At 40.0% G+C, this 18620-nt stretch overlaps 4 protein-coding genes across 4 annotated transcripts in view; 2 read left to right on the top strand and 2 right to left on the bottom strand.

The window, feature by feature from the left end:
• Window positions 1–7024: 7024 nt before the first annotated feature.
• Window positions 7025–8155, bottom strand: LOC129719752 (uncharacterized). Its single transcript, XM_055671152.1, has one exon. The coding sequence runs from the start codon at window positions 8153–8155 to the stop codon at window positions 7025–7027; it is 1131 nt and encodes a 376-aa protein (XP_055527127.1).
• A 575-nt stretch (window positions 8156–8730) lies between these two features.
• On the top strand, window positions 8731–9843 carry LOC129719751 (uncharacterized). The gene has a single exon (XM_055671151.1). It carries the CDS (start codon window positions 8731–8733, stop codon window positions 9841–9843), a length of 1113 nt encoding a protein of 370 aa, XP_055527126.1.
• Window positions 9844–9897: 54 nt separating this feature from the next.
• LOC129719750 (uncharacterized) lies at window positions 9898–10992 on the top strand. The gene has a single exon (XM_055671149.1). It carries the CDS (start codon window positions 9898–9900, stop codon window positions 10990–10992), a length of 1095 nt encoding a protein of 364 aa, XP_055527124.1.
• A 6584-nt stretch (window positions 10993–17576) lies between these two features.
• Window positions 17577–18620, bottom strand: part of LOC129724502 (cadherin-23) — a 46723-nt gene continuing 45679 nt past the window's right edge. Inside the window, exon 7 of the mRNA XM_055679456.1 lies at window positions 17577–18562. Within this exon, the coding sequence (XP_055535431.1) occupies window positions 18451–18562 (112 nt within the window). The 3' untranslated portion in view covers window positions 17577–18450. The remainder of the gene's footprint in view (window positions 18563–18620) is intronic.

Below are 18620 nucleotides of genomic sequence, written 5' to 3'. Positions count from 1 at the left end.
TTTTTCCTCCCAGCAAAGGTGACGGATGGACGGCAAAAAAACACACACGTAGGTACATGAATAATGGTTATCGCCTTTCACGCGTTCTAACCGGCAGCAGTGGGTTCAGGTTGGAGAAAAACTAACATAATATTTTCAACATTAAACCGGCGACGCATCGCTGACGGAGGACTTTTCTGTCTGCCCTGGTTTTGCATTGTTGTACTTGAATGGTTTTATAGGATCCGTTTTTTATGACATCATTTTTGCTTGATAGGTTTTTTTTATACTTACGTTTGCCATCACGAATTGGAAGGGGTTCGGCGCTTGGTGGTAGTGTTTTTAAAAACAGGAAAGGGGTTAGCAATTTTATGCTGCATTTGTTTAACTTTTACTATTTTTCTTATGACTGGGGTTGAAAGGTATTGTTTCCGCACGCAATGAAAGTTTAAGCCTTGTGTGTATTCAACGAACGTAAATGAAAGAGTCACGCTTCCTATGAACAGAACACGTGCACATATCCAACGGTCGCGCGGGATGCTAGGAATCGCTTGGCCAAAGCTCAAGAGCAAATTGCCAACGCCTCTGCAGTAGTTTACCCGCTGAAAGGGGTGCTGATTTTCTGTTTTCCCCTTCCCAATGCATTGTCCTTCAAATAACTGTAACATTTATTTTGATACTTTCCGATGTACATCCTGACAACGGTGCTTATCCCAAGAAGTTTTAAACTTTTTGCTTTATGTCGTGTTGGTACAAGCCGAGATCTGAACTGAGATTAGCTGGTGAAATGTATTTATTATGGTCCGGACAACGAGACATTAAACATTGGCAGTCGCGCCTCAATGCGGCTTAATGCATGTTATTTGAATTTTATTTCTCTGGTTCTTATCACGCTCTGATGTGAGTGGGACAACCGGTGGCCGCTGGTGCGTAACTGATTGAAAGATTTGAAACTACATAGTAAAAAGCAGGAGAAGGTTGAACCGGAAAAATCAACGTGCTCCAGTGTTTGCGGTACAGATGATTAGGTATAATCCTTTTTGTGTTGCAAAATAATGTTATTTTAAAGTATTTCCGATGTAATTAATGACTTCCATTCTAAAACGAACATTATTTCACCAGGGTGATTGAGTAAATCCTTATTTATTATGCCAAATGTGTGTCAAGGGCTGGACACTGCTGATTGAAAGAAGGGTACCCGTGCCACCAGTGTTCAGGCAGGTATTTATGTCTAAAGATATTTTAATATTTGGTCGTTTATTTCTTCATTTTTTAAGAATTTGTCTATGAGAGTCCACCCAGCAATAACGTACATCGGGTATTACTTCGAGTACTTCAGTGGCTATCTAATATGCGAGAACAGATAAAAATATTATAATAGTGTTCAATATGTTGAAGCTTAATAAAAACGATTGTTTTTTTTCAAGTGATTATCTATATCAGGTCTGAACAACAGTTTCATGGCTACTACAGCAATACGAGCACTGGAAAACGAGAGATAAAATTGAACATGTATTGTTGAGACAACTTTGGTAATTTTATACTGTGAAACTCATATTACAATAATACATATTAAGTTTACATAATCTAAATTGAACTGCCAAGTAACTTTGGTTACCAGTTTCGATAAGTATTCCTACTGAAAGCTCCAAATGTCAAAAGAAGCTTTAAAATTATGACCGCTCTGATTGTTCGACAATGAATGTTGTTACTTTTTTCATGCAGCTTTGTCTAGAACATTATGCAGTCATAAATTTCGGTTCTGTTACATCTTGCATTCGAAACAGCTCAAACCCAACTCACCTCACAATTTTGCACCACTTTAATGAACGTGTGCGGCACCCCCACACCGATAAAATGAATAATCAAATCGATGAATATCAATAAATATAATTACCAATGAACACATTCAACACTCATACATACGCGTCTCTAAAATTTCTCTATTATCTCGGGCACTTGATATGTATATAGGGGAACTGCTCCATTATTCATCTCATTAAGCCGATATTCACGAAGAATGCACGGATTAAACACCAAATATTCACGAAATCATTGAACAAATAAACTAAATATGCTCACGTGCTCTTATGGAATTATATATTATATATTTAGTAAAATTAGCGTGATTTATCCTGAATTTTGTAAAACAAACCATTTTTCACAACGCTTCCATATCCATCTCAAAATTTGAATCACTGCTCAATTATTCATCTCACGACGCCCCCATATTCATCACACTGTTAATCATGAATGAATCACATTATCATGAATGAACGTAGCCGCAGCCCGTCGTAGTAGGTTACCTAGATATCCGCTGTAGTTGTTTACGTGCAAAATTGGTAACCTAGGTAACCACTACAGCGCTGTAGATTTATGCCAATTATGTCGGAATAATTCAACATTTTCAATATGATTTTTTCGTATTAACGGAAACTGATTTGGCAACTTTTGATTTTCTTCAATGCAGTGAAAAGAGATGAAATTTAGGAATTGAAAGAGTTTCATCTCATATATTTCTGCTAATTCAAGCTTGTTTTAGGAAATTTGAGGTGAACATTTCAAAGAATAAAGTATTCTTAGTGTAGTGAGTGATTTTGATAAGTGATTAATTTAAATAGTGGTCCGCTAGTGATGAAAAAAACTTTGGTTGGCTGCTGAACGAGTCCCGTTGTAGTCTTATAGAGTTGTAGTTGTAGAACAATGCGCGGATTTTGCTTTCTGAGGTAGGTGATTTAATTAAATGAGTTTTTGAGTGCGGATGCCCGACTATAATATCAAATTCAGTGCTTTTAAGTGAGTTTTTGAGGATTATACTTTATGAGGAATCTAAAGTGAACTAAGAAGAATCCATTCCATGGATTAGCAGATTGGTTTAGTTAGAAAATATGCGTTTTTTCCTGTTTTCAATTGTGTTTTCATGTTGTATGAGATGAATATATGGGCTGGAATGAATAATGGAGCAGTTCCCTATATTGCAATAAATTTGGTTACATTTAGACCGTCAAAGACAGCAATCATTCGATCGTCCAAAGACATCTCCTTGTCGGTAGGTTCGAGTACCTACAAACGTTTTTGTATTCATATGTGTGATCAACTGACGTTATAATGTTACAAGCCCATAAGTGTTGCCAGTTTTTTTCTGCATGTTTCAGAATGAGAAATGCGAACATTTGCTCCACACTACTCTGCAGCATGGCTGAATAGACGTCCAGTCACTATATCAAAACAATCAATATATCAATATTCTTATAGGGTATTACGAGGGTATGCAAGACCGCTTCAGGGAGTGATTGCACAATTTTATGAAAACTAAAACACTTTTTTGACATAAACTAAGTGACTATTTTAACATACACTAAAGTCGCTTTTTACGCGTGGATACGTGCCGCGTAAAAAAAAAATCGCGTAAACTCCGGAATCCGCGTAAATTTCGGAACCCGCGTAAATTCCGGAATCCGCGTAGAAAAAAACCGCGTAAATTCCGCAATCCGCGTGAAAAAACCAGCGTTAATTCTGCAATCCGAGTGAAGAGAAACCGAAATCCGCGCAAAAAAAACCGCGTAAATTCCGGAATCCGCGTAAAAAAAGTCGCGTAAAAAACCCACGTAAAAAAAAGGCGTAAAAAGCGATCTTAGTGTACTTTGTAGCAATTTATTGAAAAATCCTAATCCTAAATCCTTAAAATTTCCAAATTTCTATGAATTTCAAAAGAGTGACGAGTCTTCCTGACTAAAGTGGTAGGTATATTTTTTCAGGGCATCTGCCTCGGGGATGTATTTTGAATAAAGCCCCGAAACGTGGGCGACTGTCAATCGTGTAAAGTTTAGATAAGACTGCCATTTCCTTGGTTAAATGTAATGAATCATGATTTACTAACCTGTTAATCGCTACAAGCCGCTTCTCCGTCCAGCGCGCAACGACCGAATGGTAAACAAAGAGCTGTCAAAGCTTTGTTAGTTGGTATGGCCAAGATATCTTCGTTCTGGACAAAGACAAACATATTTCGGCCAACAAACATATTACTTTTTTACTTTTTTCCACTTGTTAGAGTATACAAACTGTTTCTTTGGTGTTACTAAAACAATGAAATTTATCAAAAGCATAAATATTTGTTATAATAGCTTTCGGAAGTTGAATTGCATATTATCACATCCTCTTGACTTTGAGTCGACTCAGGCATGATTTTGAATGTGTGTGAATTAATTTCAAAATAATGGTGGTGCATACATACTTTTTTATATTCATTGAATTTATCAGATACAATGTGGCAAAGGTTACCGGGTGGGCCAAAATACCCCCGTTACCCTACATGAGCTGGTGTCAGCAAGGGATTTTAAACGGAGCTATCACGAGGGTCCCCTGGTGAGACAGGGGATGGGGAGCCAACGAGTCACCCCGGAAAACAACAAGTTACAAACAACGTAAGAGATAATACGCATTGGAACAATCGCTATGAATCTAGGCAATGGAATAAGGACTACGATTGTAAGCGAAGCGGAAGCGTTCTACGCGCAGCTGGAACAGGTCTACGACAGCTGCCCGCGACGGGACGTTAAAGTCGTCATTAAGGACATAAATGGACAGGTAGAACGGGAGGCTATGTTCAGACTGGTAATCGGGCCAGATAACGGTGCGTGAACCCGTGGTATGGTAGCCCGAAGTATCTCCCCCCGTAAAGATATCCACAAAATCCTGTAGATCACCCGGCCAACAGACCGTAGTGCGAATATAGATTCGGACCACTACCTACTAGCTGTGTGTATGTGCTTAAAACTCTCGATGGTATCGACACCCGCCGAAGTCAAACGCTGCCGGGGTTGCACAGAAATACGCATAACAGCTGGAGGCAGCGTTACCCACGGAAGAGCAGTTTGGCGAAGCTACTTTTGAAGACAGCTGGAGGCGCATTCGATTCGCCATAGGATCCGATTCACCGACTCATAGTAATGACTGGTTTGACAGCGAACGCAAACAGTTAGTTCAAGAGAAGAACACACCATGGGCGAGAATGTTGCAACACCGTACGACAGCGGACGTAAAATGATAACGACGGGCACGGAACAGCTAAAACTCAGTCCTCCCAAGGAAGAAGCACCAGGAAGAGGACTTAGATCGCGTAGCGATGGAAGAGCTGTACCAGGAGGCGATTGGCCGGTTGATTAACAATAAAGCAGCTAGAGTGGGCCTGGAGTTCCCAGCGAGCTGTTGAAAAATGCTGGAGAAATACTGGCTCGAGCCGTGCACTGGATCATTGTCAAGACTTAGTAGAAAGAACGAGTAGGCAGAAGCAGTGGATGGAAGGTATTGTGAGTCCCATATACAAAAAAGGGCAACAAACTGGAGTGCTGTAATTGCCTGGCAATCACTCTGCTGAACACCACCTACAAGGTACTCTCTCAAATAATCTGCCGTCGACTATCACCATTTGCGAAGCAGTTCAAATCGGCATACGACGATCGAGACCAGCTATGGCAAATTATGCGCGAATACGGATTTCCGAATGACCTAACGAGGTCAAAGCGACGATGGATCGAGCAATGTGTGTAGTTTGAGTATCGGGGGCATTCTCGAGCCCCTTCGAAACTCGAGGAGTTTCAAGAAAGTTGGAAGAACGGGGATGAATATAAGCGGCACGATATTCCAAAACTCGGTCCAACTGTTCAGCTTCGCCGATGATATCAATTGGTTCTCGGACCTTTGCGCAGATGGCGGATACGTACATCGGACTAAAGGCCGAAGCCAAACAGATTGGACTGGTCAAAAATGCATCGAAGACGAAGTACATGAAAGGAAGGGGTTCACGAGGAGACAGTGCTAACCTCCCATCCTGAGTTCAAGTGGCTGGTGATTAAATCAAGATGGTTGACACGAAGTACCCGGACTCACTGGTAGCTGCCAACAACGATACCAGCATAGATATTGATCGGCACATTATACCAGGAAATCGCGCATAATTTGGGGAGCAATCTATCTATTGGCAGATTGCGGTGGGCTGGGCAATAGACTGGGACACAGTTGTATGGGACAATTTGTGCAGATACATGACCAGCAGGTCACTACGAACCACCGTAAATGAAGTCTATTGAAAAAGAGAAAGAGAGAGTATTGATCTTTGGACGGGATGTTGGTTGAGCGGGCATCAAGGTGGGCCGCTGAAAGATCCGAAACAACTGGAAAAGGGTAGGTTTTCAAAGTTTTTTTTTAGCTCCCCGTGTTGATTGCAAACCGCTGTCTGTTGAAAATATCAACATCTTTGGCTCAAACTAAATTCTTTATTACTGATAATTCTGCTAACAAACACACCACGCAGGGATATTTGTATTACCCTCCGTCGTTAGCTAAAGACAAAGCACCGGAGAGCCATTCGTTTTTCAACTTTCCTAACTTCGGCACATGAAGCAATCGATGGCTTGCAGTTTCGGGGAACACACAAGCATTGGTTGCCACGACGAGATCGACAATGATATAATAATTGATAGCTTGACGGTAGTCATCGCATACAACCATCTGCAATATTTCCCGGGGGAGGATTTTCGGCTATTCAGTCTATTTAGAGCAGCTAAACGATGTTTCGCTTCTACTATCCGACGTTTCGATGATTTATTTCATCTTTTTCAAGGATTCTGGAATGTTTTACATAAAAATTTTGTTATCTATACATAAATTGCATGTTGTGTTTGACTTACAGAGGCTATATCGTTTGTTGTTATTGTATGTATGCATGTAGTAATATTTGTCCTAATCTGTTTTCCTTACTAAAATGGCGTCAATTCTAACTATTGTCAAGATATATTATAAATTAAGCTTATTTGGATTATTATTTTAACACTACTCACTATAAATTGTTATAACTTTATTTTCGCTATGTCTGTTTAAACTATTTATTTGTTACCGGGCGAAAAAACGGGTCAGTACGGTTCAATTTGGCTTAAGCGTTCTATTTTAGCGTTGGTTTATCGTTTGCTTTGCTATCTGTACACTGTGTTGGTGTGTGGCAACTATGTTAGCTGATTTAACGTTTATGGATGAATGTATAACAGTTTTATTTAGCTGTGTTTTTAAGTGTGTGTATTACTGCATATATCGAATTTAGTCCCTGTGTGTCTATACGTTTGTTTATGCTGTTTTCGGTTGTCATAATATGGCATACTTCTAAGTACGGTAGTGACTGTTGTTTCTTATATTTATCTAGGATTTTGGTGTGGTTCAAGTCGAACCGATGGTTTAACGTTATGCTGTGATTCATTAGTGCGGTTTTCTCCTTCAGTGTGGCTATTTGTGTATCCGTGTAATCAGTGTCAGTGGTGGTGGCTGTTTTTTCTGCTAATAACTTGTCCAGTGCATTGTAGTGTGTTTTATGTCTACTAATTCTCGTTTTTAGTTTGTTTGTTGTCATTCCAATAAAGCATGCTTCGCAGTTTATGCAAGGTATGCTGTAGATGACGTTGCTTTGGAAGTCGTTGGTTACGGGATCTTTAACTTTGGTGAAAAGTTTACCTACGGTATTTATGTTATGTGTTGCCAGTCGTATGTTGGGGTATTCATTTTTCAGCTGCTTGTCTATTTTATGAGACAAGTTCGGTATGTATGTTATAGAGCGGTAAGTATTTTCCAGGTTTCGCGAGTTGTTCGGCAGCGGTTCAGCGATTTTATTGTGTTGTTGTTTCCGGTTTATTAGTCTGCGCCGTAGACCTTTCGGGTAGCTATTGAGATTGAGTTGTTTGTCGATGATTGCATTAATTTCTGCATCTTCCAGGTTTGTAGACAGGCGTTGTACTCTGTTGATGAAATTCGTTGCAACATTGATTTTTTGGTGCAACGGGTGTTGCGAATTGTAGTTGAGGAATCTTCCACTTGCGATAGGTTTCATGTACCATTCTGTTTTAATCTGTTGGTCGTCGGTTCGGATAATATCAAGAAATTCGGAAATTCGGAGCATATCAAGAAATGGAATACGCTTATCTATTTCTAGCTCGTACGTAAACTGTATGTGCGGGTTGTGGTTGTTGAAAATGTCCATAACCTGTTGTATTTTGTCAGGGGGGATCGACATCAATAAATCGTCCACATATTTCCAAATGAATGGTGGTTTAAAATCTAGTATTCGTAGTACGGAATCCAGTAGATTTTCCATTACTAGGTCGGCTAGCGCTGGGGACAAAGGGTTCCCCATGGCAGTTCCGAAGATCTGTTGGTAGTGCTGATTATTATAACGGAAGTAGCTCGAGTCTATACAAAATTCAACTATTTCTAAGAACAAATCCAAGTTGTTATGTTATGTGTTGTCCAGTGCATTGTAGTGTGTTTTATGTCCACTAATTCTCGTTTTTAGTTTGTTTGTTGTCATTCCAATATAGCATGCTTCGCAGTTTATGCAAGGTATGCTGTAGATGACGTTGCTTTGGAAGTCGTTGGTTACGGGATCTTTAACTTTGGTGAAAAGTTTACCTACGGTATTTATGTTATGTGTTGCCAGTCGTATGTTGGGGTATTCTTTTTCCAGGTGCTTGTCTATTTTATGAGACAAGTTCGGTATGTATGTTATAGAGCGGTAAGTATTTTCCAGGTTTTGCGTTCACGTCAATACCCAAAGACCTTGTTATGCACGACATAATCAACAACTGGAATCAAATTAAGCAAAATACCAACATTAACTTGGATTTGTTCTTAGAAATAGTTGAATTTTGTATAGACTCGAGCTACTTCCGTTATAATAATCAGCACTACCAACAGATCTTCGGAACTGCCATGGGGAACCCTTTGTCCCCAGCGCTAGCCGACCTAGTAATGGAAAATCTACTGGATTCCGTACTACGAATACTAGATTTTAAACCACCATTCATTTGGAAATATGTGGACGATTTATTGATGTCGATCCCCCCTGACAAAATACAACAGGTTATGGACATTTTCAATAACCACAACCCGCACATACAGTTTACGTACGAGCTAGAAATAGATAAGCGTATTCCATTTCTTGATATGCTCCTTATCCGAACCGACGACCAACAGATTAAAACAGAATGGTACATGAAACCTATCGCAAGTGGAAGATTCCTCAACTACAATTCGCAACACCCGTTGCACCAAAAAATCAATGTTGCAACGAATTTCATCAACAGAGTACAACGCCTGTCTACAAACCTGGAAGATGCAGAAATTAATGCAATCATCGACAAACAACTCAATCTCAATAGCTACCCGAAAGGTCTACGGCGCAGACTTATAAACCGGAAACAACAACACAATAACATCGCTGAACCGCTGCCGAACAACTCGCAAAACCTGGAAAATACTTACCGCTCTATAACATACATACCGAACTTGTCTCATAAAATAGACAAGCAGCTGAAAAATGAATACCCCAACATACGACTGGCAACACATAACATAAATACCGTAGGTAAGCTTTTCACCAAAGTTAAAGATCCCGTAACCAACGACTTCCAAAGCAACGTCATCTACAGCATACCTTGCATAAACTGCGAAGCATGCTATATTGGAATGACAACAAACAAACTAAAAACGAGAATTAGTGGACATAAAACACACTACAATGCACTGGACAAGTTATTAGCAGAAAAAACAGCCACCACCACTGACACTGATTACACGGATACACAAATAGCCACACTGAAGGAGAAAACCGCACTAATGAATCACAGCATAACGTTAAACCATCGGTTCGACTTGAACCACACCAAAATCCTAGATAAATATAAGAATCAACAGTCACTACCGTACTTAGAAGTATGCCATATTATGACAACCGAAAACAGCATAAACAAACGTACAGACACACAGGGACTCAATTCGATGTATGCAGGAGTAATACACACACTTAAAAACACAGCTAAATAAAACTGTTATACATTCATCCATAAACGTCAAATCAGCTAACAAAAAATACTAGTAATGGAAAATCTACTGGATTCCGTACTACGAATACTAGATTTTAAACCACCATTCATTTGGAAATATGTGGACGATTTATTGATGTCGATCCCCCCTGACAAAATACAACAGGTTATGGACATTTTCAACAACCACAACCCGCACATACAGTTTACGTACGAGCTAGAAATAGATAAGCGTATTCCATTTCTTGATATGCTCCGAATTTCCGAATTTCTTGATATTATCCGAACCGACGACCAACAGATTAAAACAGAATGGTACATGAAACCTATCGCAAGTGGAAGATTCCTCAACTACAATTCGCAACACCCGTTGCACCAAAAAATCAATGTTGCAACGAATTTCATCAACAGAGTACAACGCCTGTCTACAAACCTGGAAGATGCAGAAATTAATGCAATCATCGACAAACAACTCAATCTCAATAGCTACCCGAAAGGTCTACGGCGCAGACTTATAAACCGGAAACAACAACACAATAACATCGCTGAACCGCTGCCGAACAACTCGCAAAACCTGGAAAATACTTACCGCTCTATAACATACATACCGAACTTGTCTCATAAAATAGACAAGCAGCTGAAAAATGAATACCCCAACATACGACTGGCAACACATAACATAAATACCGTAGGTAAGCTTTTCACCAAAGTTAAAGATCCCGTAACCAACGACTTCCAAAGCAACGTCATCTACAGCATACCTTGCATAAACTGCGAAGCATGCTATATTGGAATGACAACAAACAAACTAAAAACGAGAATTAGTGGACATAAAACACACTACAATGCACTGGACAAGTTATTAGCAGAAAAAACAGCCACCACCACTGACACTGATTACACGGATACACAAATAGCCACACTGAAGGAGAAAACCGCACTAATGAATCACAGCATAACGTTAAACCATCGGTTCGACTTGAACCACACCAAAATCCTAGATAAATATAAGAATCAACAGTCACTACCGTACTTAGAAGTATGCCATATTATGACAACCGAAAACAGCATAAACAAACGTACAGACACACAGGGACTCAATTCGATGTATGCAGGAGTAATACACACACTTAAAAACACAGCTAAATAAAACTGTTATACATTCATCCATAAACGTCAAATCAGCTAACATAGTTGCCACACACCAACACAGTGTACAGATAGCAAAGCAAACGATAAACCAACGCTAAAATAGAACGCTTAAGCCAAATTGAACCGTACTGACCCGTTTTTTCGCCCGGTAACAAATAAGTAGTTTAAACAGACATAGCGAAAATAAAGTTATAACAAATTATAGTGAGTAGTGTTAAAATAATAATCCAAATAAGCTTAATTTATAATATATCTTGACAATAGTTAGAATTGACGCCATTTTAGTAAGGAAAACAGATTAGGACAAATATTACTACATGCATACATACATTAACAACAAACGATATAGCCTCTGTAAGTCAAACACAACATGCAATTTATGTATAGATAACAAAATTTTTATGTAAAACATTCCAGAATCCTTGAAAAAGATGAAATAAATCATCGAAACGTCGGATAGTAGAAGCGAAACATCGTTTAGCTGCTCTAAATAGACTGAATAGCCGAAAATCCTCCCCCGAGTTGTACGTCACAGTCGATAAGTATCCACATAACATATTTACTTTTGTAAAAATGAAGCGTTTGAAAAAACACGTGTCAGCAAGCGGGCTCACGAAGTCGGGAACACTTGGGCCTGTGTCAGCCGAAGCTTCTGAAGGGCTGTTTTATTTAGAACACTGTGGGTTTCCGTTTTGTATAAGCACTGAAGGGCAATGAAAATACCCTCCGTGGCATCGCTTAAAACACACACGCAGTGGTGTGGTGGGTTTGGACATGCCCGGTTTCAAATGGCATTTGCTTGTTGACCGAGATCTACGTCACAATCCAAACACCTGCTTCTGTTTGCCTTTTTTCGCTACTAGAACAGACGAATGTCTTCTTCTTCCTCACCTGTGCATACCTCATTGGTTCGTAGTGACCTGCTGGCTATGTATCTGCGCAAATTGTAGCTATGTATCTACCAAACTCCTTTCTGAAAGACACCTGGGTATGATCTATTAAATTGGCAAGTTGTCACACGACGTGGGTGTTTAGAAAGCTTATTTCCCTCTTTTAGGGGGAGTAATCAATCTACATTAAAACTTGATAGTTATTGTTCTAAGCAAGCTCTCCGATAATGAAGATAACGTGAGCAAAATATCATACCTTCAAGCTTAATCCTACACGAGAATGTTTTTCACTACGTAGGGGTGTTTAAAAAGCTGATTTCACACTTTTAGGGGTATAAACCACACAACGAATACTATCAAAATATAGGGATTGATATTCTAAGCATTTTCTCCGAAGATACTATGAGCACAAAATCACGCCTTCAAGCTTAATTCTACGCGAAACTGTTTCTCATCACGTTGCTGAGTTTGCAACAGCAGCATGCAGTGTTGCTGGAAAAATTCAATGTTGAGCCGTTCGTCAGACATTCGATCAGTTTAAGGTGAATAACTTTTTCTTTAAATTTTGTAGCGCCTTACAGTCTTCAGAAGAATTATTACCAGGAAAATTTCCTACAAATATCATGTATTGATATATTTTTAGGAGCCAACTGGAAATTTCTATAGGATAAGTTTTGAAAAAGTGGATTTTCCCATATAAAATCGTATGGGAACTTTAAAAATCGGGCGCAAATCAGGGGTTCCACCGATCGATCTGAGAAGTTACATAGTTGTTGCAGGACCCATGAGTAACACGAAAAGTGCATGGGAGCTAATATTTATTTTTTGTTCCACCCTACTGGGCAAGTCGTAAGGATGTCGGACGACAGCCCGGTAAAGATGGTCCTTGGAACCAATCCGTCAGAGACGAGGCGGAGAGGTGCACAGCGGGCAAGGTGGATTGAACATGTGAAAGGCAATTTACGAACCCTACGCGAACTGCAGAGCTGGCATACGGCAGCCATGGACCGAGTGGAATGGAGACGACTCTCATGTACAACAAAGGTTTGGGATTGTTTGGAAAGGTAAGATATGGTAAGGTACCCTACATGAGCAAGTTTCCTAGAGCCTAAGTGTATGTATAAGCACAGCAGATGGTGCTAGCGTTACTAACGTAAAGTATTGGTATCATACGACCGATAGTTCAAAGTTTTATGTCTGTTAATCTATGGTATGAGTGTTACGGATGAAAAATAGCAGATTTCTGCATCGCCAATAGTATTTATAATAAATAGAAGCACCATATACTTTTTTTTCCTGAGTAACAATTCAAAAGCGGATTGGTTTTATTTATGTTTCATGGTAGATTTATCATATCATTACTGAATCTATCAATTTTTGTTAAGGGGTTTTGAAGTATTTGTGGTTTCTATCAATCAACAGTTCTCAGAGTAATTGACGAATGTTTGAAGAATCTTCCATAAAACTTCATCAGCAGTAAGCGCAATTCACCCTATGAGTTATGTTGGTCTCATCTTTGAGATAAATTTATCTTGAGAATGCATCCATAAAATTCTCTTAACACCATTTTATCTGAGTAGTAAGTAAACCACAGAGGAGTCTAGATCGATTTTGCCTGCTTCAATGTTGAATTGTGCGACTTTTTTAAGCAACGCGCATTGTCCGCTCGATCGTTCGATCCATTGTTAGTTACACGGCTTGTGTACGGCGCGCGTTATTTTTCGGTGCGATTCGGTGCTGTGACGTTTGACAGCAGGGAAGCAGCAGAATCAAGTTCCCCGCACCGTCGGGTGACGGCACTACCATTTGCAGCACGGAGCAGTAGCTGCTGGAATAATAGGCTGCAGATAAACAGCAAATAAAAGTAGTTTTTTATTTTTTGGTTTTTATCTACGGTGTCGGTTGTGTATTTGGGCTTGCAGTTTTGGTTCTTCCGTCCGAAATGGACGAGGAAGAAATGAATTCGGGCGATTCTGGAGACGGAATCTCTATTGATACAGGCGGAAATAAGGTGCCGCGTGTCGGAAAAGCTGCCTCACAAGACCTGATCCATCGGGCCCCGAGCCCCTGGGTAGTCTTCCTTCGGTCGAAAGCTAAGGCATTACATATAATCACAGATAACTAGAACAAGATACCTAACTTCCATGTTTTTCATACATTTTGAAAACGACCGATTTCCGACGGTTAGTGCTGCCATCGGATGACTTAAATTCTCATAAAATTGTCACTAAGAGCAAAACCGATTTATCGTGTATAGTCCGTCATCGATCGTTGAGCTGTTCAAATTTGTATATGAAAAAGGTGTATCAGTTTGGTCGGCTCGACGCTTAAGATAACATGCAGATTAATGATATTGTCATTTTTTGCACATAATGCTATTGCCATATTTTTGCACTTCAAAGTACGAAAGAAAAGTGTGAAATTTACTGTCAGAGTGGGGGTTTATATTGAGGGGTTATATTTATTTTCAGGTCCCATTTTACCAAAACTCAAAGTTTGATATGTCGCAGGACAGGTTTAAGACCCATTGTGCATATGGTCAGGTTCACCGGGGCACCCGATTTTTGCTTTATTAACCTCGGCAAGAGTGGAAAACTTGGCTGTAGAGCGTGCTCATAGCGGTTATTAGGAATCCCTGATGGTACGCTTAATATCAAATGATGCGCCGATAATTCTTGATTCTTCCGAAAAGTTTCGTGTTTGAGAACTAAACATTCGTCCACATTATTATAATTTTTCGGATGGCAACACCGTACAGTCATCCTCATGGATACTGAAAAAATTGTTTCACCTTTCAGCAGTCATGTCTTGGCCTTTTCGTCAAGTGATTTTGACGTTAAGTATATATCATATTAACAGTGTATAAATTAGTTCGACTTTTGCTCACGCGCAGCGACAATCATGTCCGATGAATTCTGCAAGAGTCAGATACTCGATTGCAAGCGATTGCATTTTTTATCGCTCGACAAGGGTGTAAAAACTTACACCCAATCAGACTCTTTTCGCGTGACTCTCGCTGGGACTGCTCTGTCGAGCTATGTGCTTGTGGATAAGGTGCGACTACCCGCGCGTGTTTGTACTGCGGGTAATGAACTGCCACAAGTGCAAGCAGTTGGGTCGTACGGCCACCCACTGCGGCAATAAAGAACGTTGAGGCAAATGCGGAGAACATCATGCGGATGATGCCTGCGATAAAGGTGCTGAAAAGTGCCTCTATTGTGGACAGACTCCGCATGAGCTGTCTGCATACCCCGCGTGCAAAAAGCGCCAAGACAAGTCTCTGAAAGAGCGCTTAAAGCGCACTTTCGCAGAAATGCTTAAAGAGACCGCTGCCACCAAACTAGTTTACCCGTACCTTTTCGAGGTTTTGTCGACTGATGAGTCTGACTTTGACGATTCAGTTGGAGAAGCCTCTTTTGCTGAATCCGGGGAGTCTAGAAAAAGAAAAAATCTCTCTTCACCTAAACTTTCTCGGAAAGATCAAAGGAGATCCCCATCTGAAATGACGGATACTTTAAAAACCAAAAGTGCTATTAAAAAGCCGAAGCAAACTCCTCCGGGATTGGCAAAGCTCAATCCTCGCAAGGAGTTTCTAGTACTTCCAGGAACATCAAATTGCAAATGGTTCTTTTTTTCATCCAAGATTCAGCCAGAATGAAAAATGCAAAGCACTCTTCGTATTTCCTGGGGAAAACACGGGAACATTTGAGTGCATTATCCGAAAAATTTTTCCAGATTACCTTAGTGTAGGTTCCTTCTCACTGTTCCACTCCGGGCAATGAGAAAGCAGATACTTTGGCTAAGGTGGGCGCAACAAACGGTGATTTTTTCGATAGACCAATTGCCTACAATGAATTTTTAAAACTTTCACTTTAGAGCACACTTGTTAACTGGCAGACCTCATGGGATAAAAAAAAAATGGGAAGGTGGCTACACGGCATCATCCCCAAGGTATCCACCAAACCTTAGTTTTGGGGGTTGGATGTAGGACGAGACTTCATTCGCGTGATGTCTCGGATTATTTCCAACCACTACGGGTTAGATGCACATCTACTGCGTATTGGGCTCATGGACAGTAATCATTGCGTTTGTGGATTGGGGTATCATCACATTGAACACGTAGTTTGAATGTGTGCTGAATTCCGTGACATCAGAACCCTACTTTTGGACTTCTTCAGGGCCCGAGGAATACTACCCTACGCCCAGTTCGTGATATCCTGGCTCAGCGAAACATAGCATACATGAAGATGATTTATGGCAATTTGAAAAACACTAGAGTGCCCATCTAACTACAAACCGAATTACTGATTTAAAAAAAACATGCTAAAGACCGTTTCGAAAATCATGAATACACTTACGACCAACCAAACGTTGGCTGCGTTCTGTTGTTTACATCCAAAAGAAACAGATGCTGTCATTTTTTCTAACATTTAGTGCGCAATTTTGGAAATGCGTGGCCTTTCTCCTGAGCAAAGATAGCGAATTGTGCACAAAAGGGGCACCGTGAGTGGTCTTTCTATGAGAAAATTAGCCAGAGAAGAAGGTATAAGTGTCGAAGCAGTTCAACCGCATTGCGGAAGTATTGTGAAGAGTGCACATTTACTGATGCCCCAAGACGTGGTAGAAAACCCGGGCCTGTTGATCCCACAATGGACAAAAAGGTTAAGGAATACTACAAGCGGCATCCTTCTGTATCAGTACGAGATGTGGCGAAAAAGCTTGGAACCTCGGCGAGTAAAGTTATGCGTGCCAAGGAAAGAATGGGTCCGCAGACCCGTCGGAAGCAGAAGCAGCCAAAGCGAAATCCAAAACAAGCTGAATCTGTGAAACCAAGAGCTCGGAAGCTTTATGACAAACTTCTGACCGAAAATATGGGGTGTGTTATCATGGATGACGAAACCTACATAAAACTGGACTATAAGACTCTGCCAGGACCGCAATTTTATATATTACCGAAGGGAAAGTATGTCCCTGGACCAGTGAAAGTCATTTAACCGAAAAATTCGGCAAGAAGGTAATGGTTTGGCAGGTCATTTGTGAATGTGGGAAAATTCTCGTCCATTCATTGCGAATGACACAATGAATGGTAAAATTTACGTGAAAGAGAGTTTGCAGAAAAGGTTGTTACCCATGGTTAAGCAGCATAACAATCCTCCAATCTTTTGGCCCGATCTTGCTTCCTGCCATTACTCTAAGGATGCACTAGGGTGGTATAAAACAAATAATGTCACATGTGTCCCAAAGGAGATAAATCCTCCAAACTGCCCTGAAATTCGCCCTATTGAAACTTTTTGGGCTTTGACCTAGGCAAAGCTGAGGAAATATGACAAACCAGCGGACAATGTTGAAAAATTCAAAAAAGATTGGCTTAAAGTGGTAAAAATGGTCGGAGAACACACTGTGCAAAAGCTTATGAGTAGTGTTAAGAGAAATGTTAGAGAGCTCGCGTATCCTACGAAAAATAACCCCAACTTGAATTGAAACTGGAAAGAAAACACTTATTATCTATATTTCAGAATAAAACGACCCGAAAAATCCTGCATTTTTTGTTTTAACCATGAAAGAAGATGTATTTATAATTTTCGAAACAGTCTATAGTTTTAGCATAAAAACCCGTTACAGTGTATCGATACGATATTTTTTTACCTATTTATTTATTTTATTAGCGAAATATTTCTGCTAAAGTGTGTTTTCAAATCGTAGATGGGAATTTACAGTGTTGTTAGCTATTATGAGATATACTATTTCAAGTAGTCTAATTGAATTATTATTTTTTGTGTGTTTTAAAATCAAATTATAATTATTTAAATAAATTAAGGAAGTGTATTTTCCAAATTAATGTTTCAATCGAGAATACGCATAATTTGAAGCATTGTGATTGCATAACATATGTCTTAGCATCAAAAGGTCTCGAAGACAATGTTTCTAATGCATGACACGTACAGACCTTCTGTTTACAACCACTTCACCAGTGGCTTGACTAAGGGAGCATTCAGGGGCTAACAAATGTACACATACCAATTTTAAAAGTCTTACTTTATTTGCAATTGTTTTGCCTCTGTATTTACAATCAAATCTCACGCACAATTCACTCTTCCAGTTTCTGGTGGACATTCATACAGCGTACTTCAACGAATCATACCCCAAAATCTATCCCAGTACATTCAAACTTCCATTAACAACACGTTCTGTTTTCTAATTCTTAAACGTCCTACGGAGAAAAAATAAATAGCTTACACTAGCACGAGTGCTGTTTCCTCTCGTGCTCTAGTCAAAACTTAACATTTTTAACGGCGCACGAATTCAAGGTTATGGCGTGCCACACTCTTCAACACCGATTCATCGGTGCAGCATGTTATAGTAGGGCAAGTTTAAAAACATCGTTAGTTATCAAATCCACGTCCGGAATGGCTGCTGATACGGCGATGTCCAGTGATGAGGCTCGACATGTCGTTCGAACTCCAATAACGTACGCCGTTTTGTGCGGTAAATTTTCGAAATTTTCTATGACTGTTTATATGACTTGTTTTGTACAGACTATGATGGGTTCGATAGTGCAGCTTGCGCTACAGAACCCCGTAGATCGGTTCAGTATACAAAACCGGGGTGGCACTACCGTAAATATCGGAACTTCCGACGCGTTGCGAGGCTGTCGACATTCGCAGTTGAGATTTGTATCTGCGAATAAAACGATTATTTCTGGTTAATAATAACAATATCTGGAGCAAAATACTAC

This window comes from Wyeomyia smithii, chromosome 2, assembly GCF_029784165.1.
Source record: "Wyeomyia smithii strain HCP4-BCI-WySm-NY-G18 chromosome 2, ASM2978416v1, whole genome shotgun sequence".
Classification (NCBI taxonomy): domain Eukaryota; kingdom Metazoa; phylum Arthropoda; class Insecta; order Diptera; family Culicidae; genus Wyeomyia; species Wyeomyia smithii.
The sequence above is the reverse complement of the archived record's forward strand: the minus strand, read 5'-3'. Positions and strand labels throughout refer to the sequence as shown.